The sequence below is a fragment of the Stomoxys calcitrans genome, chromosome 1, assembly GCF_963082655.1.
Source record: "Stomoxys calcitrans chromosome 1, idStoCalc2.1, whole genome shotgun sequence".
NCBI lineage: Eukaryota > Metazoa > Arthropoda > Insecta > Diptera > Muscidae > Stomoxys > Stomoxys calcitrans.
Window position 1 is genome coordinate 138,640,625 of NC_081552.1, and position 27,417 is coordinate 138,668,041.

A 27,417-nucleotide genomic window follows, 5' to 3' on the forward strand; every position below is an offset into this window, starting at 1 on the left:
AACCACAATTCATATTATACAATCCGCCATTTTGCCGTCAACTGATCGTCGTTTTGCCAAAACACGCATACAAATTTGTGCGCGGAGAATATGCGAGAAAGTAGATAACAACAAAGATAATGCAAACAAAAATCTGACAACTTCATACCGTCAAATCCGGCCGTCTATTAGCAGCTGTCCTCAATAATCAGCCTTGTCCACCTTTTTCAATCAGCCTTGTACCGTTTAAAAGAAATGTGTTATCATTAATTGACAGTCATTGAAAAACACGTTTTGTGCCAAATAAAGTTATAAAATGGGAAGTAAAGTATAAAAAATTAAATAAAATCAAAGAAAAGAAAAGAGAAAATCGAATTACCGTTTTTGGCAAAAGCTGAAATCAACACGTACTCACGATGATTACCATTATGATGTGCCGTCTAAAAGGGCCATAAGGATGTTCTTTTTCGAGATTACTTTTTAGTATATAGCATGACATAATTACCAGCTAGTGTATTGTAAACAGCTGAGTACAAGTATTTCCCGCGAAGTGCACTATCTGCCAACGAGTTTTGATTGTGTGTGTGTTATAGTTAAGAACTATAGCACACAGAAACAACAAAAATTGCGCGAACTAGTTACATACGCAAAATCAGAGTTGCACTAATCACTGATTTTGACAGATAGTACACACAATATTTTGTTGTTGGGCAACTGCCACTACCTGTAAATGAATATATACTTGCTATATAAGCGCACAATAAGCCGATTACTGCCTTAAGGCGCTATTACACGGCATGTAGATGTCTTATGGCATGACACTTTTTGTATGCACATGTACAAAAAGTGTGAAAATGTTTGTCAAAATTGTCAATTTACATACGATCCATAAGTTTTGCTATCACACCTGTTATTTTCGTACGACATAACCCAAACATTTGAGCAAAAGCTGATTTTTCACGCGTAAAAATTGTTAAAGTTGTGAGTCACGTGGTTAAAGCATAAATTTGCGAAAACAATTTAATTTGGGGTTGCTTTTACTCGACTGACAACAAAGCAGCTGATTTCTTTATATTTTTACAAGAAGGAATTAAGCACGCTCCAATCGAAAAAAATTACATGTGCTATTTTGAAAAGTGATTTTCATATGTTAGTTTCGTTCGTATCACACATGTACAACTTTACATGTGCTAATTTTGACATGTCATAAGCTACATGCCGTGTAATAGAGCTTTTAGGTGTATGTCAGTGGCATGGGGCGGATTAATAACCGCACCCTCTTTTCAACCTAAACAAATTTATTAATTTGCGAAAAAAATATATGAAACTATAAGTTCAGATAAAAAATGTCTTTTGATATGAATATAAAAACAAATAATTACTGTCAAATTTCGCTGGTGAAACAATTAAGTATTTCAGCGACTTTTCCGAAAGCAGTTTAGAATACCAACCCTTACTGTACATTCATAGAGATGTGTGATTTAAATGTACTATGTAAGTTGCCCATTTAAGAAACCATTTCACTAGTTTTGCCCTGTGGATTTTGCCTGCTGTGTGCTACCGCTATCAAGGCTGCTCAGAAATTATTTATCGTTATCGTTTATTGTGTTGATAATACAGTTCTGTTATTAATCACCCTTTGTGGGGTTCTTATTATATCTGTAAATTGTGATCACCAAATCATCAATTTGGTTCTGGAATTTGTCCTCATATTAGGAAAATGACATCATATGTGCGAGCATTGTATGAGTTTTCTGGGGAGCCAGGAACATCCGAAATTTCCATTGCAGTTGGTGAAGTTTTACAAGTTCTTCGAACAGATGTGGGCGAAGGCTGGTGGGAAGGTAAAAATTCTAAAGGAGAAGTGGGTCTGTTTCCTGCTGCTTATGTTGAAGTCATGTCCGCGGCTGAAGCTAAACCTCATCAACAGCCTGCCATTTCTCAAAATTTATCTTCGGATGCACCTAATGCTGGCCGATACGACTCAATGGCTGATGACTATAATGATGGTGATGACTGGGAAGATGATTGGGATGATGATAATGACACTTATTCCGAAATTGGGCCGAGTAATAACAGTTTAAAGCAACATGATAAACATATGACACATTCGTCAAGCAATTACGATAACAAAAATCTACCTGCTACTCCCAGCGAAGATTTCTTTCAATCTTCGGTGTCGGGGAATAACAACACATCAACCCTTAAAAAATCTAGCATGTTTGGTAAAAGCTCTGATTCTTTTATCCTTGGTCTTGGAAATAGGGATAGATTGCCAGACAACGAGTTGATCTATATTGTGCCTTACGAAAATTTTTACCAGTGGCAGCCCAATTATCAATCCTATTCTGTCATAGTTGCCAGTCCTAAAAAGGAGACGAAATTCAAAGGCATGAAAACCTTTATAGCATACCAGTTGACGCCAAGTTTCAATAATATATCAGTAAGTACAGATCGAAAGTTATTACTATGTGTGAAAATAATTAAAAATTTAAACAGCATAATTATTTTGTAATTAAGTTTAGATTTAGATTTATTAGTTTGTTTTCACATACAACAAGAGAACAATGATCTAATTACAGTATGTGAGATATTAATGAAATTTAACACAGTCTTATACATATCTTCCCTCCAAACATTTGGAAGTGACTTTCACTCCCTCCCAGAATAGTTATTTTTTAGGTCCTTTTGTATGATAGTTTGTAGAGATTTCATGATTTAAAACAACAAAATACATTACTGTCGGAATTCTATTTATCATGTTTCGCTAATTAGTTTCTCATAATCAACTGTTATTGCTACAAATTTAAAAATAGATTTTCTGTTGTTGTTTTGGACGCTAACTCAAAAAACCCCACCCAAGAGAATAAATGTTTACTTAGCCTTCTGTAATGAAGAAAGGCGCGTAGCACAGGGGGTATGTTTACGCCTCACAATCGTAAGGTTAGCTATTCAAATCCCAGCCAAGGAGAATCATTTCAAATAAGATCTTCGACTATTAATCTAGATATGAAAAAGAAATAAATTAGAAAAAGAAATAAAAATAAGCTTCGCTCTACCAGGAAAAAAACACATTTGGCATAACAATATTTATTTTTATTAATGACGTTGAAAATCGAATTTTACACTTTTTTTAGTCCCTTTTTAGTCACTCATGGGTATATATCGCCAAGTGGCACGTTTTCTCCCGTACCTAGACACTAATTAGAGTAAAAAATGATATCGCCTGAGATTGTTTTCAACTTCCTTGAGTGCAGATTTAGTGACTCGCACGATAGAAAATGTTTACAGGGTTCTTTATATATAAAAATCAATTTGTGTTTGTTTGTTCCGTATAGACTCAAAAACCACTGAACTGATTGCCTTGAAATTTTCACGGTTCGTGTAGGTTGGTCTGGAAGGAAACATAGGCTATATAATTTTTTGATATCGGAAGGGGCGGATCCTCCCCCTTACCCCAAAAGTACTGCCCAAAGATATAAGTGGACCGATCGTAATAATAAGAGATTCAAATCAAAGTTATTCAGGAGTATACTACGAATTTCATATTTAAAATTGGGTCCAAGTAACTGGGGGACCGCCTCAACCCCGAAACCCCCTATAATAGACTTATTGGACGATCATGACAATTTGGAACTAAAATGAAAGGTTTTCCGGAGAAGATTACGAATATGGTCAGGAAGGAGGAATAGGCTTAAAATTTGTTGATATCGGCAGTTGCCGGGCCCTCGCCCGTTACGCCAAAAACACCACTCAAAATCAACGTGAACCGATAAAGCCAATATGGGTATCAAATAAAAGGTATTGGAGAGTAGTATACGAAAATGTTATTTTCATTTGAGTCTAAGTAACCATCGCCCCGCCACAATCCCAAAACTCCACCAAATAGACATATTGGACGTTCATGTCAATATGGGGCTCAAATGAAAGGTATTCGAGAGTAGGTTACGAATCTGGCAAACAAAAACAAAAACCAGATCGAAGTATTGGGGGTCACCCCACCCCCCAAAACCGCCCCAAATGGACATATTACTCATCATGACTTTGTTCAGTAGAATCAAAAACGGCTCAACCGATTTTCTTAAAATTTTCACAGCTTGTGTAAGTTTGTCTGGAAGGAAACAAATAGTTTTAGATATCGCATGGGGGCGGACTCTCCTTACCACAAGAAGGGCACCCAAAACCAAAAGGGGACGCGTAGGCACAATATGCGTATCAAATGAAAGGCATTGGAGACTAGAAAACGAATATAGTATTAAAATTTGGATCTAAGTACTTAGCGGGCCGCCCCAACCCTCAAATGAAAGGTATACGAATAAGATATTAAAATTTGTGATCAAGTCTAGGTGGTGCTTTTCGTCCTAAAAATACGTCAAATAGTTTAATTGACCCATTATGACAATATAGGACTCAAATGAAAGGTATTTGAGAGTAGAAAACGAATTCGATATCCAATTTTGGAGCCAAGTGTTTGGGGTCACGCCCTACAGCAGCCTAAAGCAAACTGAACTGATTTTCCGACTATGGCAATATACAGCTCAAATCAACGGTATTTGGGAGTAAAGAACGAATTTGATATTTATTTTCAGGGAAAAGCGCCGATGCCCGCCCCAAAACTCCCTCCAAGCGGCTCATATTTACCGACCATGGCAATATGAAGCTGAAATTAAATTAATTTTGGAGTGGAGCACGAATTTAATATCCATACTTGATTCGAAATGGCTGAGGTGCCATCCGTCCCCTAAAAAGCACTTTTCATTACCCAAATTTTCAAAAACACCAGATCTCGAAGATTGATAATGTGATTCGTTCTCACAGTCTCCAAAAACAAGACATGGCTTCTATATTTGGGGTCGGGTGCCTCCGTGGCCACCTAAAACACGCCAAATGGATATATGTACCAATCGCGACAATATAGAGCCCAAACAAAAAACCAATTTGATATCCAATTGAAGAGCCATGTGTTTGAGGAGCCACCCCATCCCAAAATACCTCCTAATTATATTAAAGCTATTTGGGGTTTATTTTCGGGAAATTGTTACCCATTTTCGGGAAGATGGCCCTGGGGTCCACCCCACCCTCAAGCATAACTTATTTTTCGATCATGCTATTATGGGGCTCATTAAAAATGTATTTGAAAGTATAGCACGAATCTTATATTTACTTTAAGGGCCAAGTGTCTTGATGGCCACCCACCCCCGAAATACCCCTAAACCGGAAATATTTACCAATACGGTATTTTAGGACTCAAAAGAAGGCATTTGGGATTAGAGCAGGGGCATTGCCCTGGAACCGAGCAGGCCAAACTTCTCACACATCAATGAGTGCTTTCCGATTTAAGCTTAAAATCAATGATAAGGGACCTTTTTATAGCCAAATCTGAAAGGCGTGCCACAGTGCGACACCTTTTTGGTACATCGCAAATATCGCCAGTATTAAGAGAGGATAAACACCGCTTTAAATTTTGTCGGATGTTTTAGCCAGGATTCGAACGCAGAGGTTCAGCGTCATAGGCGGACATAGGCTACTGTTGCACGAATTCGATATCCACATTCAGGGCAGAGTGTCCCCATACTAAAAAGATATTAGAGAGTTAAAGAAGGCGCAGCGGAGCGGCCAGACACTTATTGACACTCAACAGAATCAAGCAGACGAAAGATAAAACACAACAAACTGCTACAACAACAACAACAACTATGCGTAGTTTGTAGCAGTTTGTTGTGTTCTATCTTTCGTCTGATTCTGTTAAGTGTCAAGATTTAGAAACTCTGCGACTAAGATGGGTGCATCCAGAGGGATGTGGGTTTGAGTCGAACTACTCTGGTTTCGGGGGAGGTCAATTTCTTCAGGTGCAATGGGAGGAGGTCGTTCTCCAGGGACTACATTCACCCGTTAGCTATTTACCCCATCTGCTACCATGTCTGCATGAATGTTGTCTTGACCTGCTTAATATACCGCTTGATCTAGAAGTTCTTTCTTGTAGCGCTGAACCCCATGCTCTAAATCATGACGATCTACCTTAAGGTTTATGGGCGATGGATATCTATCCACGAGATGATGATTTGGATGATCTGTGCGATAACAGCCCAAAAGGTATTGCTCAGACAGCATGTAGTTAGCCCGTCGCAGTTCGGAGGGCGGCATTTTGACAGATCTGAACATTATTCCACTGCGTGTCACAAAGTTGACGAGACCACACTGGCGCTACATAACTTACCACAGATCGGTCACTTGCTTTGTACGTGGTCAACAAGGTTTCTTTGTCTGCCCCACAAGTGCTGCCAGCGAGTGACTTGAGGACCTTGTTTCTACTTTTAACTTTATTGCAGATTGCTGTGGCATGTGAGGAGAATTTCTAAGAGCTGTCAAATGTGACGCCAAGTATTTTGGGACACTTGATGGTCGGAATCATTTCTCCATCGACCATCACAGTCAGCTCAGTATTCACCTCACGCGTATTTGTAGTGAACAGTGTTGCTAAAGATTTGGTGGCGGATATATTCAGATTTCTTGCAGCGAAATATGAGGCAAGCTCGTTGAGGTAGACGTTCAACCTATCGCAGACGTAGACGTTCAACCTGGGTGGGGGCCTGATGCCATGATCGTACAATCATCCGCATATGATACGATCTCTATGCCGTCTGGAGGAGGTGGGATGGAGGATAGGTAGAGGTTAAACAGAGCCGGAGATATCACCCCACCTTGGGGAACTCCCTGTTTCACTCTACGGTGTTTCGACTTCTTATCCCTAAATTCCACGAATGACTGGCGGCCACACAGATAATTCGCGATAATACCCATCGTTTCAGGCCTGGCTGGAGGGACGTGTTGGCGATGTCCTTAAAAAAATTGGCATGGTTGACCGTATCGAATGCCTTCGATAGGTCCAGTGCCACGAGGACCGTCCTATCACATGGCCTGGGTTGATTGAAGCCACGGCAAATGTGTGTGGTGATGGCATGCAAAGCTGTTGTTGACTCCGAAATCCATGTTGATGCTCGGCGAATGGAAATTCTCCTACGAGGCTCAGGAGGAGTAATGCCTCAAGCGTTGTTGTTGTTGTAGCAGTGTGTTATACACTGAGGCGGCAGCCCTTGCCGATGAAGAACTCCATCGGGTCAATCCGGTACGTACAACCGGCTGCCATGGGATTGCGTCAAGCGTCTTTGCCACTGGTGAGAGAAGAGAGATTGGTCTGTACGACTCCCCCAAACTCGGGTCTTTTCCAGGCGTCAGTAACGGGATCACTCTGCCCATTTTCCAGACATCGGGAACTATAAGAGTGTTCAATGACAGGTTGAGGACAGTGGTAAGGTAATCAACTCCAGAGAATCCAGATTCTTCAGCATCAATGTAGAGATTCCGTCGGGGCCCAACGGCTTGAAGGATTTGGTGCCACGGATGACATTCGTAACTTCGCCCACGGTAAATTGTGATGGCTGTTCATCGGCTCGGAGACCACGAATACGACGAATGGCTCTCCTCCTTGCCCTGTCTCTCTCGGGATGCACAATAAATTGACGGTTGAACAACCTGGCGCATCTCTTCGGATCAGGCACGGTTATCTCGCCAAAAGTGATTGAGGTCCTGTCGTCCCGTCTACCGGGGTTCGAGAGAGACTTAACAGTGGCCCACAGTTTGCCTAAGTTACATTGCTCCAAGTGTTCCAGCCACAAATTTCGCTTATGTTCGTTGACTACCGTGTTTATTTCCAGATTCAGCTCGCTGATTCTGGGGTTAGCGGGGTCCATAGCACGAATCTCATCACGCTCGTCTGCGAGTACCACTGCTTGCGCCGGGAAATTGGGTCGCACTTGGGGTATTCGACCGGCTGGTATAATATATGATGTCTCGGAATTTCCTCTCGGCCACAAGTACATCAGAGGGGGGTGGCAGTTCACTGAAGCGGCGATTGGTATACTCCCTGAAGCCAGTCCAATTGGCCTTCTTATAATTGAGAAACGTCCGGCGCTCAGAGGTTATGAAGTCGGGTGGTCGGTCGATGGTGAAAATTATGGGGAGGTGGTCTGACCCCAAAGAGATGACGGCTTGCCAGGATACGTCACTCAGGAGATCAGGGGATGTAATTGAGATGTCTAGCGAGCTGCTGCACCTCCTCGTAATCCTAGTGGGGGCATCCTCAATTACCGTGCAAAACGTGGAGCTATCTATCTGTTCTGCCAAAGCTATGCCACACTGGTCGTTACCAAGGGAAGAATGCCATGAAGTGTGATGCGCATTAAAATCCCCCAGAACCAGACGCTTATGGCCAGATAGCAACCCACTTATGTCGGGGTTGTAAGCCTGGCCATTCATCGGGACACAGCTACCAACCGGGCAGGCGAGATAGGTCTATACTGCACGGAATGGTGTATAACGAAGGCCAATCCCCCACCTCCATTCCTTGAGCGATCCTTACGTAGCACATTGTAACCGTGACAACTGTGCAAGCTGTAGGTGTTGGTCAGCTTTGTCTCCTGGATCGCTGCGACCACTATGCTCTTCCGACTCATAAAGTCTACGATCTCATCGATCTTGCCACGCAGTCCGTTGCAGTTTAACTGCAAGAACGATACACTTCCCGGCACTGGCCTGGCAATAGTAGGGATAGGGTGCTGTCGTTGCATAAATTGCCGTACGGGAGAGGTCGGGGGGGGTCACATAGTCCGACGACGAGGACGCCGAAGGCGACCTATGACTATACTCCCGTAGTGAAGTTAGGCCAGAGCAAGAACGGAAATGTACCCACTCCATGCACCGGTTACACCTCACCGACACCGACCGATGATGAAGGCGGTTCTGGCAAACTGAGCAGAACGAGGGTCCGGGGTTCTTTTCAATCCCGGCACGGACCAGAAGCGTGCGGAGAAGGCACTCCGGGATGTGCCTCTCCCATGACGAAAAAAGACGAACACGTACACTGAGGCGGCAGCCCTTGCCGATGAGGATTCTATCAGGTCAATCCGGTGCGTACAACCGGCTGCCTTGGGATTGGTCAAAAATAGGTAATGCCCTGATGCCATGATCGTACAATCGTCCGCATATGAAACGATCTCTATGCCGTCTGGAAAGAGTGGAATGGAGGATAGGTAGACGTTAAAAATTGTGATATCTACCTGTTTCACTCTACGGTGCTTTGACATCTTATTCCACAAATGACTGACGACCACACTGATAATTCGCAACCCGGTTGAATGCTTTCGATAGGTACAGTGCCACGAGGGCTGTCCCATCACATGGCCTTGGCTGATTGAAGCCACGACAAATGTGTGCGGTGATGGCATGCAAAGCAGTTGTTGTGCTATGCAGTCTTCGAAATCCATGTTGATGCTCGGCGAAATGAAATTCTTCTACGAGGCTCGGGAGGAGTAATGCCTCAAGCGTCTTTGCTGCTGGTGAGAGAAGGGAGATCGGTCTGTACGACTCCCCCAAACTCGAGTCCTTTCCAGGCTTCAATAGCGTGATTACTCTGCCCATTTTCCAAACATCGGGAACTATAAGAGTGTTCTATAACTATAAGACAGGTTGAGGACAGTGATCCGAGGAAAACCAGATTCATTAGCATCAGTGTAGAGATTCCGTCGCAGCCCAACGCCTTGGAGGATTTGGATGACATTCGTAACGGAGACCACGGATACGGCGAATGGCTCTCCTCCTTGCCCTGTCACTCTCGGGATGCATTATAAATTGACGGTTGAGCAACCTGGCACATCTCTTCGAATCAGTCACGGTTACGTCGCCACTTGGGGTATTCGACCGGCTGGTACAAAGCGAGCGGCTGCTGCGTTAATTACGTCTGCCAGTTCTCTGAAGGGGCGATTGGTGTACTCTCTGAAGCCAGCCCAATCGGCCTTCCTCTGATAGATAAGTGTCCAAGTCCAGAGCACCAATAGGAGTGGCGATAAAATGCCTCCTGTGGCATAATTAAAAAAAAAAATAATTTTGATCGAATATTTTTTAGAATTCCAATAAACTTTTTTTTTTGTTTAAACGGTGCTAGTTTTTTTAATATAAAACTACTCTATTCGGCTTTTCACGTGACAACTGTCAAACCCCATATACAAAATTGTATATGAAAAAAGTGTGAAAAATTAAAATGTTTTTTAGGCCAATGATTTAAAAGTATCATTAGGTAAGCAGGATTCTGTTGGTACAGAAAATCTGCCGTGATTTTTGCCACGTATATGCGTAACATTGAGTGATATTAACTGCTTCGAATTGATTCATTCTACACCATAAACTTGACATAGTGCAGTAAATCCAACATTTTTGTACTCTCTGTAGGCAAACCCATTACAAACCAAAACTGAACCCGGTGGTTGGGTTAAATTTTTTTGTGCAAATGAACACAAAATTTCGATTTCACTTGGACAATCCATATATCCATATATTGTCTCTATTGGCCTTCATGATCCGCATTAGCGTTTGGAGGTTATTTGGAGGATTTAATTGTTTCCTAATATTCATACTATACTTACAAAGACCATTGATTTAACTCCCATTTTGTCCCGGTAGCTTCATTCCAGTCTTTTTCTGTTTCGGGCGGTTCCTCACTTGACAAAAGTTGACACTTGCTATAAAATTAAAATCTGATTTGTATACCACTGTCAATGAACTTTTATATTTATTTTTTTTTATTTATAATTTTACTTAACTTATAGTAAATATAAGAGAAGTATCAAAAGGTAATCAGTAGCGTTGGCTGATATGGCCATCAGCTAAGCCTATTAAAAATTGTATATCTACTCAAATAATTGCGTTAATTCGGGATATAAATTCAAATACTATGTTAATGTTTTCTTCGCTAGATGTTTTTAGAATAACTACTCCTTTATTGCGAAGCAGCATTTTTAGTTTTCGTTTCGAGAGACGTGTTATTTCAAGCTCTTAAAAAAACACATACGTTATAAGCCACTGTGACAAAAAATAAATCGCCTAAATACATCAAATAATACACCCTGTCAGCCTTATTTATGGGCTTAAAATCTATTTTAACTATTATACACTTTTTGCTTAATAAACTGATTTTAAAATTGTGTATTCACAAACACATAATAACAGTCAAATAACTATGAAACATTTTTAGAATTTTTTGAAGTTTTATCTGGCAATTCCGGCTATTTGACAATTTCAAATTATTAATAAAAATATACAATGTTGTGAAGCACAGCAAGTGCAACGATAACAGTCTTCGCATTTGATAGACTAACCGTCATTCCATCTAACAAACAACGAAATCGCTGCTTCCACACCCCAAAACACCTCTCTACTGTATTCCTTGTTGCAATATGAGCAACATTGCAGCGTTCTTCCTTTTCGTTGTTAGTGCGCAGGAGAGGAGTAAATAGATAATGCGTCAACTGATATCCTGAATCTCCAAGTAAACGACCCCGGAATTCTTTTTTTTCAAATCGTTCCTTAATAGAAGATTCATTAAATATCCGACAATCATGAGTACTTCCTCTCCACCTAGCAACTATGTCGCGAATTTTCAATTGGGCATCACACACAACCTAAAAATGAAATTCTAATTTTTTATTATGCTCCTTCGATTAGTAAATCACCTCACACCTGTACATTCAGTGAATAGAATCCTTTCCGGTTTATATAATATTGGGCAAGATCTCCACCAGTTTTTTTTATTTTAACATGAGTTCCATCAATTGCTCCAATAACGCCCGGAAAGTTTCTAATGGCCTTAAAATCTCTCATTATTACGGCTTGCTCTTCGAGACATGTCGGCATGTTTATGTATTCCATACCATGACGAGCCAAAGCGCGAGCAACTCTATTGCATATTCTTGAAACCGTTGGTTGGGCTAATCCGTGCAAATCTCCCGCATCATCTTGAACCTAGAAACAGGATTTTGCCAATAAAAGGATTATTATTATTTATTAATAGATTTTTGAGTACACAATGATAGAGGTTTGAGATTCAGTGTTGTTGTAAATCTATAAAGCTGGCATAGCAAGAATGCTGTTAGCCATATAATTCATTGATATTACCAAAGGTTGGCTGATTATAGTATGTTAATCTATGTTATATAAAGTTGTTTACATATTGGAGACTATAAAAAAGAGAAAGTGCTATTTTAAAAGTTAAATTCATTTTGTATAAAGTTTCTATATCTAATACAATTTTCTAAATATTTGTATAGAGATAAAAAATTCGTGCCATTCAATATGCTTATTACTTCGTTTACATTAAGTGTGGGCTTATTAAAGTAAATAATTCTGAGATTTGTGTATATTGGGCACGAGCCGATAAAGTGGAAGGTGTTCTCGGTTTCGTCTGTGTTACAAATTGAGCAAACGCCATCGGTATTGTCTCTGAAAGATCTAGCATTTAAATTAAGTAACCCGCCTCTAGCCTTTACAATGATACTTGTAGCACGTGAAGATAAGTTCGCAGTGAGTTCCGGTATCCTGGTGTATTCAAGCTGTGGGTAAAGGTCATGGAACTGTGAGCCTTTTGCCCTAACCTCAAAATCTAATCTCTCCTTTGATTTAAGTAGTTCTATAACTTCTTTCCAGTACGAGGGTAAATGTGTCGCGTTGTAGTGCAAAGAAAATTGCAGAGATTGGCATATATTGGACCATTCTTCTGCCCAAGACATATTCAGTTCTATGATCTTCAGCGCAAGAATACGTGGTAATCGTCGACAGTCTAGTTGGAGTACTCTGTCAATGTAGCAAAAATGTGTCTTCAATGTAGAACAGAAAAGTGAATTGAATCCAGTTTCCAGATATAACATGTAGTTAGGCGTATTGTTAGGCAGATATAACATTTTCTTAATAAAGAATCTAAACAATTTCTCCACGTCCTCATATCTTACACATCCCCAAATTTCTGCGGCATAACACATTATAGACTTTGAACACGATTCAAAAATTTTAAGTTTATTAGCCTTCGATATTTTTGGGTGATTAATATATCTTGACCAAGTAGAATTTATCGCCATTTTAGACGCAGTGAGCTTGTTCTGAAGATGTTTTCTAAAAGATAAGTTGTAACTTAATTCGACACCAAGGTAAGTGTAACTATTCACAATTTCGATATTCTGATTCCCAAACCGCCAATTCAAGTTTCTAGCGACTCTTGTGCCCTTCCGGAAAATAAGTATCTTAGATTTGGCAAGGTTTACCTTCAGACTCCATGTCAAACAATACTCCTCAAGAACGTTAATCATATCTTGTAACCCTTCTGCAGTTTCAGACAGAATGACAATGTCGTCTGCATACAAAAGAACTTTAATGTTAGTATCTGCTACGTTCACACCTCCTGGTAAGGAATCGGGTAAGTCATTAACATATAAAGAAAACAGTACTGGGCTGAGTGTACAACCCTGCTTCACTCCTGTTTCCACCGAAAAGTAATCTGAGAATGCATTTCCGTCCCAGATTTTACTCGTAGTATTTTCATACAATAGTTGCAATATCCGCACAATCTTCGTAGAGAGTCCATAGCTTGACAATTTATAAAATAAGCTGTTTCTGGGGATCAGATCGAAAGCAGATGAGAAATCTACAAAGAAAGCGTAGGTAGCCTTGTTCTTCAAATTATTCAAATTAACAATGTTGACCAGATTGAATATATTGTCAAGCGTGGAGTACTCTTTTCTGAACCCAGACTGGAACTCATTTAGAATGTCATTTCTTTCTATCCAAGCAGATATCCGATTCAAAAGCAAAGAGTTAAAGATCTTACAGTTAGTGTTTAGAAGTGAAAGTCCCCTATAATTAGCCGCAATGTTAACGTCACCTTTTTTAAACAACGGTATCAAGGTAGATTCTCTGAAAGATAACGGAATCCTTTCATTAAGGAATATAGTGTTGAAGACAGCCAATATTTCTTCTAGAAAATTGCGAGGAGCGTATTTATAGAACTCATAAGGGATTCCATCCAGCCCTGGAGACTTATTTCTTCTAAGCCCTTTAATAACAAAGAATAGTTCACACAGTTCAAAGGGAGAGTCAAGGAATGGGTCGACGTAATAAGGCAAACACCAGTGTATGTTCTCGGATTCCTTTCGGTTAAGTAGTAATGCCTTAAAATGTACCATGTAATCATCAGCATTAAGATTTCCTTTTGAATTTTGTGATCTATTCTTCAATGAATTCGACAAGTTCCACCAATCCTTGCTACTCGTTACTCTGTCCAGTCTTCTGAGGTTCTCATTATAATATTCCAATTTCTTCCTACTACATAGTCTTTGAAACTTGGTTCTCGATGAATAATATCTTTTCTTATTAACATCAGTATGGAGAGCCCTAAACGCTTTAAGGTTCCTGCGCATTACTGAACGCAAACGGAAGCATGTCCAATCAAACCACGGCTGTTTAGGCTCAAAAAATTTCCTGTTTGTGTTTTTGACATGTGCCTGTCTAATCTTTTGCGTTATACCGCAGATCATGTCGTCCACAGACATATCTGCACGGTAGTATCCATTCACTGGGGTGTTACCCAGATTTAACCCGTATTGAGTCATATTTCTATCGCTCCAATAAAGTCTTCTAGTATCATTCTGTTTAGTCACATTGCTAGAATGCTTTGGGATTTTAAGCTGGAGACAGATGGGCATGTGGTCTGAAAACGGCTTAGCAAGTATTGCAAAATTCTCAATATATTGCAACAAATCAGATGAGCAAATGCAGTAATCTATCAATGAGCTTCCCATTACACCAAAGAAACTAAGTTTTCCATCCAAATCACCTAAAGTCCTTCCATTTACCACAATACCACCTATGTCCTCAATCATATTCAAAAGCCGTCTCCCTTGTGTATTTATATTCTTATCTTTAGAGCACCTAATTACATTTATATGAGGTTGGTCCCTGATTATATTTTCGTCCAGGACTTGTTGTTCACCTATTCTTGCATTTAGATCTCCCATAATACAGAAGCTGGTTGGATTTAGACTGCTCAAAAATGATACAAACTTATCTGCATCGTTCTTCCAGCTCGTACTATTCAGATAGGTCGGGATAAGTTGGAATAAATTTCCGTCAATATTCACAGATAGCATTGTATGGCTATTGCATTCGGTAAAGTTTAGCTTGTATTTCTTTTTCATTTCTCTTTTGTAACCGAATAGGCAACCTCCACTAGCACGACCCGATTTATGTATTTTAATTGCTTCAACCCAGTGTAGGCAATAATTTTGAAAAAATGATGAGAAATAAGTTTGTTTATTAGCAACAACATGGGTTTCAAACAAAAAGAAAATATCAAACTTATTTAAAAAGGTTATAAAGGATTAAATAATAAAAGGATTAAATTTAATCATTTAACAACAAGTAAATAAACCTCTCTGCGACCCCAACAACGCAAAGCAACCATATCTTGTAGTTCGGCCGGAGTCCCGTGCCCTCTTTTGCTTAATTCAATATCATTTTTTATTAGACCAATAATTTTTTTTGCCGTTGATTTCTTAAACCGATATTTGGCTTTAAAGTGATGGTCCGGAATAGAAAATGGATCAACTCTTTCTTTGTAAACTCGTGGACGTCTCCTTTTAAAAGTCTGCTCCAATCTCCCTATAAATTTCAAAAGAATGAGAAACAAGTAAAAACGCATTAAGTTCGGCCGTGCCGAACTTTGGATGTCGTGGCTCTAAGTACAACTCATTGCTTCAAATTTCATCGACATCGTACAAAAACTGCGGTCTTTATGGCCTGAAGACCCTAAATCGGTCTATATGGCAGCTATATCCAAATATCGTTAGATTTTGCCCAATCAAGAACTTAACCTGCGTATAGAAGAAATACGAGTCTGTGCAAAATTTCAGCTCAATATCTCAATTTTTAAAGACTGTATCGTGTTCTCAACAGACAGACGGACGGACATGGCTAGATCGTCTTAGATTTTTATGACGATCAAGAATATATATACTTTGTAAGGTCGGAAATGGATATTTCGATGTGTTGCAAACGGAATGACTAAATGAATGAATCCTATGGTGGTGGGTATAAAAATACACGGATTTTCATTCCTTTCGCTAGCCGCTCAAAATTTTGCTAAATATTCTTATAAGTTTAAGTAAGCTGCCATATAAAACAATCTCCTAGTTTGCCTTTTTGGGCCTTAGAAGGCGCATTTATTATCCGATTTGGCTGGAATTTTTCCCATAGTGTTTTGTTATGACTTTTAACTACTATGGGAAGTACGGTACATCCTCCGAAAAAGCTTCCATAAACCGTTTTCCCGGTTAGATTATTTGAGCCTCTAGAGATGATCTTTTGATAACATGTAACATGGTCAATAACGTTACATAGCGTATATACAAATCGGTCTCAGCATTTGAGGTGTCATTGACAAAACTTGTCAATTGCAATCCATGGTGGAAGGTCTATAAGATTCGGCCCGGCCGAACTTAACGCGCTTTAATTTGTTCTATACTTACTTATTTCACCGATTACATTAAGTGCATCAATTTTTATAAGATTTTTCGCTATTCACAAATTTAATCAAACGTTTCACATTTATTTAAAGTGGTTTATGCTCGTGCAACTGAGAAATGTCATTTTAAAATGGTGTTAAACAAGGGTAAAACCAATAATAACTTTTTCAAATTTAAAATTGGTTTATTAAGGGTAAAATAGGCTATTATGTGTTTGTGAATACAAAAAACAACATTTTATCCTATTTTCGGTTATAGAGCTCTTTTAAATGTTTGTGAATAAGGCTGTGTGTCTATAAACACTCACACAAAGTCTGTTCAAGCGTTTGTTCGGTAAATAATTGCAAGTAATTTGTGCAGAAAATTGTCAAATAAAAGAAACCAAGTAAAGTTACAACAATTACAAATCAAAACAAAATAATAGAATACATTTTCAGTGGGAGTCAATGACAAGCGTCAACTAAGAGAGCATATTAACTGTTAATACATTACAAATTGTTATAACTTCGATAACATCAATCAAGTAATTACCCTGTGAACTCGAAGCACTAAACTGCCTGACATAGTTACCGATTTTTTTTCAAAGATGTTCGAAGTAAATGATTGCGATGTTACACAGACAAATACCATGGTTGATAGCGATGTAGTGCTACAAGACACAAGATCACCTAAACGTGATAGGGAAAGCTTTAATCATTTGGAAACCTGTCAAAAACTCCCCGCTTATCGGATTCTCCCTTCAGATTGGTACATATGCTTGATGAGCGCTTCAGTCGGAATAAGAACCAATTTAAATGATGTCAACTCTCGAGTATTTAAATTAGAAAAAGTCGCTGGGGAGATTAATCACACCAAATCCGAAATAGACAACATTAGAATCCAACTCTTAACGCAAGAGAATGCACACGTTGCATAAGAAGTTGCACAAAAATAAGTTATTATTGAATTCTATTGAGTTCACATCTACATCCCAATATTATATCAACGAAAATCTCTTTAATACAAATTACAAGTTCCTTCAAGATGCGATACACTTAAAGAAGAAAGGTCTTATAAAGTGTGCATACACATTAAGAGGACTTGCTTACTTAAACATTTCGATGATAGCGAGCCAATATGCATATTTCATCTTAAAATTATTGAAAATTTTCGTGCTTCGGAAGAAATACCTAATACAGAAATAAAGTTAGACTTACAGTACGAATGTTCATAATATTGCTGATTTTTTATGTATTCTCAAATTTACAACTTATTATTCTAAAGGTTATTTTTTCCTTTTCTTCTTACAACTTTAATTATCTAATTTATGTTTTTTCTTTAATACAAGCAGGAATATTCTTTTTTAAACGCGAAGCTCTTTCTTATCTATTTATTACACTCTATGACGTATGTGATTAGTGTAGATGGAGATTCTAAAGACGTAAATCGAAATCTACCGCATATTTTAGCAAGACAAAGAGATGGTTTGAAGATATGCCACATAAATTCTCAAAGTGTAGTAAACAAGATTGATGAGTTCAAGTATATATTCGAAAATGCGGAAGTCGATATATGTCTCTCAGAGACTTGGTTACGCACTGCAATACCAGATAGCTTGACAAACTTGGATGGATATATTGTATTCAGATCTGATAGAGAACGTCGTGGAGGTGGTGTTGCCATTTATGCAAGGAACACGTCAAAAGCCAAATTCCGATTAAAATCTAATCCTGAGGATCAAATGGAATATATTTTCGTGGAGCTTTTATCCAACTTGAAAAAAATCTTGATTGGTTGTGTCTACCAACCAAGCAATACAATAAATTTGAATCAAATTCGTAACGTCTTCGAGACTATAACATTGGGATATAATGATGTCATTATAGTTGGGGACTTTAATTCCAATATTCTTATAGATTCCAAATTGACAGACAATATGTTAGCACTGGGTCTCTCCTATTAATTCTAGAAACCAAACTCATTTTTCGTCTACTGGTAATACCCTTTTGGATATGTTCTTTGTGAATAATACTTTTGATACTTCGCTTTATGACCAAATATCTGCCCCTTGTTTTTCAAGACATGATTTGATTTATCTGGCTTACAATTTCACTGTGTCAAAGACAATGAAGAAGTTTTCGTACCGCGACTTCAAAAATGTTGACTATTCTGCCTCAGATGAAACGATTCAGGAAGTCTATTGCAATGGGATATATGATCTTATATCTATCGATGAGAAATGTAGCTTTCTTCAAGATAACATTGGACGTATCTAAGATGCAATAGTCCCCATTCAGACTAAGATGTAGAAATCGGATACTAAGGGACCTAGCCTACTCCAGGTGGAAACGTTTTAAAACGCTTAAACTTCATGAGGAATTCCGCACGACAAGAAATAAAGTTAATGCACTTATTAGTGATGCAAAATTACGATATTATTCGTCCAAAAACGATATCGGGATTGGCGAATCCAAGGCAATTTCTAATTACCATGGTGATATAAATGAATTGAATGAAACTTTTGTTAATATTCCGACCTTAGATATAGACTAGACTTTTTACCAAGACACTAATAGTCTTTCGGATTGCAGTTTTGAGTTTAGATGTGTATCGCACCACGAAAATTTACATTATCTTAGATCAGTCAAATCAAATGCTATTGGTTTTGATAACATTGACCCAAGATTCATTAGAATATTAGTTCCTCTTCTTCTACGTTATTTTACTCATATCTTTAATTCAAATCTATTCACCAGTGTATATCCGACTATTTGGAAAAGATCAAAGATAATACCAATCCCTAAATCGAATAATGATTTCCGTTCGATTTCTATATTATGTAACCTCTCGAAAGTTTTCGAGAAGGTTTTGCATAAACAAATGTCCGAATATCCCCATCATGAATCTATATTGTCCGATAGACCATCCGGGTTTCGTGCACATCATAGTTGCGTTAGTGCATTACTTGAAGTTTCGGAATCAATTAGGAGCGAAATTGATGATGGCAATGTTACTTTCCTCTCTCGTCCTACTAGATCATTCAAAAGCTTTCGACTCGGTTGATCATCATAATTCATATATGTATGAAGCTCAGAAGATTTTTCAGAGCCAATTCGAGTGCCTAAGAGAGTTCCACAAGGCTCAATAAAGGGAGCTCCACAAGGCTCAAACGATCTTCCTACCCAGCTAGTCCATAGTCAAATCTATGTATGCTGATGACGTTCAGTTATTCCTTAGCGGCTCTGTTAATAATATTAGTGAATGCGTTGCAAAACTCATAGAGGACCTGTCCCATGTCTATAAGTGGGCTACAGCAAATGGTTTATTTCTGAACCCCCAGACATCGAAAGTGATTGTTTTTCACTAAAATAAAAGTTTTAGTTTGCGAGACCTGGATATCACTATAAATCAACAGAAAATTGATATTGTGTCTAGTGTTAAGAATTTAGGTGTGATTTTTAACAGTTCTTCAACTTGGTCAAAACATATAAATCCCATTGCCGGGTAGACATATGCAAAGCTACGTGCACTGTGGATAACACACTCTTATACACCAATCGAAAGACATATCTAATTCCTAGTCTGATCTATGGGTGTGAACTTTTTTCAAACTGCGATTCACTAAGCTTACGAAAATTAAATATAGTATTCAACAGGCATGTCTATGACATAAGAAGGACTCAACATGTTTCTCACTTGGCTACTTCCCTTTATGGCTGTAGCTTCGACAATCTACTTAGAACTAGATCTCTACTATTCTTACATAAAATCATTTGGAAGCAAACACCTAAATACCTCTATGACAAAATAATATTTGTCCGGTCTAGAAGGGGTAGGAAACTTGTCCCTTTTAGAAGAAGGAGCTTAGTATCTGAATGGCAGATATATACGAGTACCCTACGTCTTTGGAATACTCTTCCTCACAATATCTAAAACATCAGCAACGCGTCAATTTTTAAAAAAAGACTTTCCATTTTTCTTCGATATTAGATGTTAAAATTTTTTTTCTTTTAAACAATATTATTTTCTAACAAGAGAGTTGTACCTCGATTGTCGACAATCGCGTAAGCGGTATTGTTAGAATTTTTTGAAGCATCTGTAAACCATAGTATCGAGTCAATCCCAAGACAGCCGGTTGTTCGTACCGGATTGACCCGATGAAGTCCTTCATCGGCAAGGGCTGGTGCCTCTGTGTACAACACACTGCTAGAACAACAACAATAGTATCCAGCATAGTATCCAGTTATTCTGTTTGGCCGCAAAAAGGTTAAAATAATGTTTGTATGTTTCATTAGGAGTGTTGTCCTTGCCTAATGACGCCAGCGAAATTTCTGGGTACATCCATGCAGGATAAGTTATTTTGAATTTGGTAATTCTTTGTTTAAACTCGATGATGTTGTTCTTGATGCAATCATATGAAACTTATGGAACTTTTGGAGTTCTTTTAGCTGATATTATGTTAGACATGTCGCCGTCAATAATTGATTGGTTGAGAGACAGAACTTTAGGTACCAGTCCGCTTTTTGTTTCTATTATTCTCTTTTCTATAGCTGGGAGTTCAGATTCAATTCTAATTTTTTATCTGTGTAATTCGGTAAGCGAAAATACTGGCTCTTATGTAATCGTGATATGTCGGTTTTATGCACTGTAGTGTTTATTTTGACTGCTTCCAAGCAAATAAAGACCGTAGTCAATTTTGCGTAGAACCATAGTTTTTACCAGATAGACCAGTGTATTTATATGAGAAAAACTTTTAGATGCAAGGTATTTGAGGCCTTTCCTTAATTTGTGCACATGTTTTCCTCAGCGATAACTCTCATCGTAAATTATGCCAAGGATTTTAAGTTGACTTACTTGAGGCAATACTATATTGTCGATTTGAAGTTCGCTGGGAGAACAGTGATGTTTTCTGCATACATGAAATGTAGAGGATTTTGTTAACGAAATTTTGGCGCCTGATCTATTAGCCCAGTTGTTAATATACCGAATAACTTTCTCAAAGAGTTCGTTAGTTTTGCTATTATACCGATTAATGCTTAGTACGTATATGTCATCGGCGTATAGACAATGATATAATTTCGGGGTTTTTTTAAATTAAAGTAATTACTTACTTCTTTACATTATTGGATTTCTGGTCATTGTTTATTGTTGGCACGGTGACCATGACCACAGTTAATGCATTGAATCTTAGAGCAAGGCGTTGGGTCATGAGTTGTAGATGAGCATACCTTGCATATTGATGAAATGTGCGAAATAGTTTTGCATTGAATAGCATTAGGAACATATTCTTTTACTTGTCAAGTTGTGATACCAACATCGATGGTTTTCGGTAGCTCAAACATATTGAAACGTCAAATATATAACGGTGTTTATCGTCCAGATACATCGTTATTTTTTGGTAGCCAAATACTCCTTCGTCTTTCATACCTTTTAAAATATCCTGTTCGGCGAGATCCGTCAACAATTTTGCAAAATTTTCCCATGAAGATTCCACAAAGGAACAGGGGCGAACTTCTCACATATCAATGAGTGCTGTCCGATTCAAGTTTAAGCTCAATGATAAAGGGCCTCCTTTTTTTATAGCCGAGTCCGAACGGCGTGCCGCAGTGCGACACCTCTTTGGAGAAAAGTTTTACAGGGCACCTCACAAATGTTGCCAGCGTTAGGAAGGAAAAACCACCGTTGAAAATAGGCGGACATGCAAACTTCTGTACTACGGTGGCCTCCACCGTATAAGAGGGGGATATTATAACGAATTTCCCAGCGAAAATTTTGCATTGGTTTTTTGTTTTTTACGTTTCGGAGATGATCCTTGATCGAGGATATCAAAATAATTTCCTCCAGGGGGACGCAATAACGCAGCCGCAGTCTTGCAACGTAGATTGAGTGAAGTCTCGACTAAGAGAAAATTTTAAATAAAACGCAAACGCAGGAAACTTAGTTGTGTATAAAAAACAAGAGCACAACTGTTCACAATGAGTGTTGACTTGCAACTGAGAACTTTTATATGAATCCCATATTGTATCGATCGGCCCACTTGTTCTCTTGAGCAGCCCCCCTGCTTACTTCCAAATTTGAAATCCATATATATACTCTACACTAGAACATTTTCCACCCAGATACTTTGTCCCTTATATTAATATCAGATTGTCCCTACATGCCCATATGTCTTGTTTTGGAGTTTTATGAAGTGGCCCGCCCAACACACACTTTGCCCTATATATTTATACGACATTCGTATTTTACTCTCAAGCCCTTTTATTTAGGACCCTTTTACAGGCAGACAATAGACAAATCGTTCGATATAGATACACACATGTCCGTTTATGGAGTGGAACGGCTCTTTACCTTTCAGGCCAAATTTTTTGTATCAGAATTGTATTCTTCTTCCAAATACGTTTCATTTGACACCCAATTTTCCTAATCGTATAACATGTTAATTTTGTGGATGAAGCGCTATCCCAGTGTTTTAAACCAGTTTCGTGTCTTGGATTGTCATAAGGGGGCAAACAAATTATAGCTAAAATCTGAGGAAAATAAAAAAATTGTTCTCAGCTGTTCGTATGAACCAACCTTATAAGTGCATCCTGTATGAGACATCCTTCATGACATGGTAACATTCCAACACACAAACTATCAAACAAAGCAGCTCTTTGACATAATGACATAGAAGAAGAAGAACATGTAATGTTTTTGAGTCTGTAAAAACAAACAGGTTTTTACAAAATAAGAAAATGACATGACCCATTCCTTAAAATAAACAAAAATGCTTCATTGAGTGACTGAGGGGGACCGTTCACAACCAGTGTTGCCGTTTATGGTAGGTTGGTAGGCCGACCTTAAATTTTGGTAGGTTTTGCCAAATAAATATCTTATCTATATATATAAAAATAAATTTGTGTTTGTATGTAATCTTATATATAAAAATCAATTTGTGTTTGTTTGTATGTTTGTGTGTGCCTTATTGACCCAGAAACGGCTGAACCGATTTTCTTGAAATTTTCACAGATGGTGCATAATGATCCAGTGTTGAAAATAGGGTACTACAGTTTTTGATATCTGAAGGGGGGGCGGACCCTCCCCCTTACCCTAATTTTCAGAAACGCCAGATCTCGGAGATGGGTGGTGCGATTTAAGCGAAATTTTGTGTGCTCTCATATACCCTAAAAATAAAAATTTGGTATCCAAATTTCGGATGGGGTACCATGGGGGGCCGCCCCACCCTAAAACCTACCAAACATGTATTTAGACCAATCACGACAATATGGGACTCAAATGAAAGTTATTCAAGATCAGAAAACGTATCTGATATCCATTTGTCGGACTAAGTGCTAGGGGGACCAGCCCAAGCCCCAAAACACCCCTATATGGGACATATTTACCGACCATGGCAATATGGGACTCAAATGAAAGGTATTTGCGAGTAGAATACGAATCTGATATCCAAATGTGGGACCACGTTTCTGGGGGGTGGAACCCTTCCCCAAAACACCCCCAAACAGGACTTATTTGCTGACCATGGAAATATGGGGCTTAAATAAAAGGTATTTGAGTGTAGAATTAGAATCTGATATCTTAATAGGGGAGCAAGTGTTTGGGGGCCTCCTCTCTCCAAAACCTCCCCCAAAGGGGACACATTTACGACCATAGCCACATGGGGCTCAAATTAAAGGTCTTTGGGAGTAAATCACAAATCTGATATCAATATTCGGGAAAAGTGTCTATGGGGCCACCCGACCCCCACAACACCACCCAAATAGTAAGTATTTGCTGACTTTTGAAATATGAGGCTCAAATAAGAGGGTTTTTAAAGTGAAACACGAATCCGATATATATTTTCCAGGCCAACTCACTGAATGGCCGCCCATCCCCCAAAACACCCCCCAAGCGGGTCATGTTTGCCGAATATGGAAATATGGGGCTCAAATTAAAGGTATTTGGGAGTAGACCACGTATCTGATATCAACATTAGGGGCCAACTGTCTAGCGGACGTCCCACCACCATAACAACTCACAAATAGGACGTATTTGCTCACCAAGACAATTTGGGTCTTAAAGAGAGTGGAACTAAATATTCATAGTTTTTAGGGCCAATACCCCAAACCGGTCATATTTGCTGACTTTTGCAATAAGGAGTTTAAATGAGATTAGAAAACGAATTTGATATCCAATATTGAGGGCAATGACAATATGGGGTTCAAATAAATGATATATAAATATATGAGAATGGAGCACGTTGCTGATATTTTCCGGGCTTAGTGTTTGGAGGACCACGCCAATCCCCAAAACACTCCTAAATCGGGCATATTTACCTACCATGTCAATGTGGAGCTTAAATGAGAAGTATTGGGGTGTAGAGCAAGAATTGATACCCATCTTCGGGACCTATTTTCTGGGGGTCAACCCCTTTCCCAAAATACCCCACAAACAGCAATTTTTTAGTGACCATCGCAATATGGGGCTCAAATAAAGATATTTGGGAGTAGAATACGAATTTGATATCCAAATGTAGGACCATGTATTTAGGGTATCACCCCTTTCCCAAAACACCCCCAAAGTTAAAAAATTTTTCGACCATGTCAATATGTGGCTCTAATGAAAGGTATTTGAGATTAGAAAACGAATTTAATAACCTATTTTGGGGCCATATGTTTGGGGACTCTTCTTCAGCCAATGACAATATTGGGTTTAAATAAATGGTATTTGAGACAAGAGCACGATGCTGATATTTTTTCAGGCCCAAGTATCTGGGGAACCACCTCTCCCCCGAAAACACCACTAAATCAGACAACATGAGAATATCGGGCTGAAATGAAGTGTTTTAAGGGAGTACACCTTACATCCATAGCAATATGGGGCTCAAATGAAAGGTCTTTGGGAGTAAATCACGAGTCTGATATCAATATTCGGGAAAAGTGGCTATGGGGCCACCACCAACCAAATAGGAAGTTTTTGCTGACTATTGCAATATGAGGCTCAAATTAAAGGTATTTGGGTGTAGACCACGTATCTGATATCAACATTAGGGACCAACTGTCTAGAGGACGTCCCACCACCATAACAACCCCCAAATAGGAAGTCTTTTGCTCATCAAGACAATTTGGGTCTTAAAGAGAGTCGAACTAAACATTTAAAATTTTTAGGGCCAATACCCCAAAACCGGAGATATTTGCTGACTTTTGCAAAAAGGAGTTTAAATGAGATTAGAAAACAAATTTGATATCCAATTTTGAGGCCAATGGCAATATGGGGTTCAAATAAATGATATATGAGAATAGAGCACGTTGCTGATATATTTTCCGGGCTTAGTGTTTGGGACCACCCCAATCCCCAAAACACCCCTAAATAAGCCAAATTTACCGACCATGTCAATGTGGAGCTTAAATGAAAGGTATTGGGAGGTAGAGCAAGAATTGCTACCCACCTTCGGGACCAATTTTCTGGGGGTCTACCGCTTTCCCACAAACAGAAATTTTTTACTGGCTATCGCAATATGAGGCTCAAATAAAGGTATTTGGGTAGCATGGTATTTCACTAAAAACTCTTTAATTTTCAAAATGAATATTCAAAGGAAAATTATGTATGTCCCATGTAAAGTAAAAGAAGGCGCAGGGGAGCGGGCCCAGTTCAGATAGTATGACATAAAAAATTAGGTCCAAGCGATTGGGGGTCGCCCCACCCACAAAAAGCCCCCCAAAATGGGAATATTTTTCTATCATAGCTAGATGACACTCAAATGAAAGCCATTTGAGAGCAGATTACGAATATAACAATCCCATGGCAGCCGGTTGTACGTACTGGATTGACCCGATGGAATCCTTCATCGACAAGGGCTGCCGCCTCGCTGTACAACACACTACTACAACAACATAATATCAATCCCATGGCAGCCGGTTGTACGTACCGGATTGACCCGATGGAATCTTCATCGGCAAGGGCTGCCGCCTCAGTGTACGTGTTCGTCTTTTTTCGTCATGGGAGAGGCACATCCCGGAGTGCCTTCTCCGTATGCTTTTGGTCCGTGCCGGGATTGAAAAGAACCCCGGACCCTGGTTCTGTTCCGTTTGCCAGAACCGCCTTCATCATCGGTCAGTGTCGGTGAGGTGTAACAGGTGCTTGGAGTGGGTACATTTCCGTTCTTGCTCTGGCCTAACTTCGCTACGGGAGTATAGTCATACTGGCTATGTCGCTAGGTGCTGTGCGAACATAGCCAGCAGTGGGTCACAAGCGTCGCCGTCGTCGCCTTCGGCGTCCTCGTCGTCGGACTATGTGACCCCCCCGACCTCTCCCGTACGGCAATTTATGCAACGACAGCACCCTAGCCCTACTATTTCCAGGCCAGTGTCGGGAAATGTATCGTTCCTGCAGTTAAACCGCAATGGACTGCGAGGCAAGATTGATGAGATTGTAGATTTTATGAGTCGGAAGAGCATATCGGTCGCAGCGATCCAGGAGACAAAGCTGACTAACACCTGCAGCTTGCACAGTTGTCACGGCTACAATGTGCTACGTAAGGATCGCTCAAGGAATGGAGGTGGGGGATTGGCCTTCGTTATACACCATTCCGTGCAGTATAGACCTATCTCGCCTGCGCTTGACGCTAGTGACCCATACATGGAATATATGGGGGTAGCAGTCAGGTCTGGTACTGCCGAGATAGAGATATACAACGTGTATATACCGCCGGTTGGCAGCTGTGCCCCGATTAATGGCCAGGCCTACAGCCCCGACATAAGTGGGTTGCTATCTGGCCATGGTCGTCTGGTTCTGGGGGATTTCAATGCACATCACTCGTCATGGCATTCTCCCCTAGGCAACGACCAGCGTGGCATAGCTTTGGCAGAGCAGATAGATAGCTCCACGTTTTGCACGGTGAATGAGGATGCCCCCACTAGGATTACGAGGAGGTGCAGCAGCTCGCCAGACATCTCAATCGCATCCCCTGATCTCCTGAGTGACGTATCCTGGCAAGCCGTCATCTCTTTGGGGTCAGACCACCTCCCCATAATCCTCACCATCGACCGACCACCCGACTTCATAACCTCTGAGCGCCGAACGT

The 27,417-nt window shown here is 39.5% G+C and overlaps 2 protein-coding genes across 2 annotated transcripts in view; one reads left to right on the forward strand and one right to left on the reverse strand.

The window, feature by feature from the left end:
* Positions 1 to 1,556: 1,556 nt before the first annotated feature.
* The window catches only part of LOC106095286 (sorting nexin-33), a 51,607-nt gene continuing 25,746 nt past the window's right edge, over positions 1,557 to 27,417 (forward strand). Inside the window, exon 1 of the mRNA XM_059365920.1 lies at positions 1,557 to 2,422. Coding sequence (XP_059221903.1) covers positions 1,700 to 2,422 — 723 coding nt within the window. The 5' untranslated portion in view covers positions 1,557 to 1,699. The remainder of the gene's footprint in view (positions 2,423 to 27,417) is intronic.
* Positions 11,145 to 15,713, reverse strand: LOC131996333 (putative nuclease HARBI1). The gene is made up of 2 exons (XM_059365927.1): positions 15,287 to 15,713; positions 11,145 to 11,832 (listed from the first exon to the last, which is right to left on the reverse strand). The coding sequence occupies exons 1-2, from the start codon at positions 15,554 to 15,556 to the stop codon at positions 11,545 to 11,547; spliced, it is 558 nt and encodes a 185-aa protein (XP_059221910.1). The 5' UTR covers positions 15,557 to 15,713; the 3' UTR covers positions 11,145 to 11,544.

What these genes read in the sequence shown, in the direction of transcription:
- LOC131996333 (XM_059365927.1), bottom strand. Translation starts at nt 15,556, where the DNA reads ATGCGTTTTTACTTGTTTCTCATTCTTTTGAAATTTATAGGGAGATTG. An exon ending in GTTGTTGGGGTCGCAGAGAG is followed by an intron (nt 11,833 to 15,286) that starts GTTTATTTACTT and finishes TCCTGTTTCTAG; the next exon opens with GTTCAAGATGATGCGGGAGA.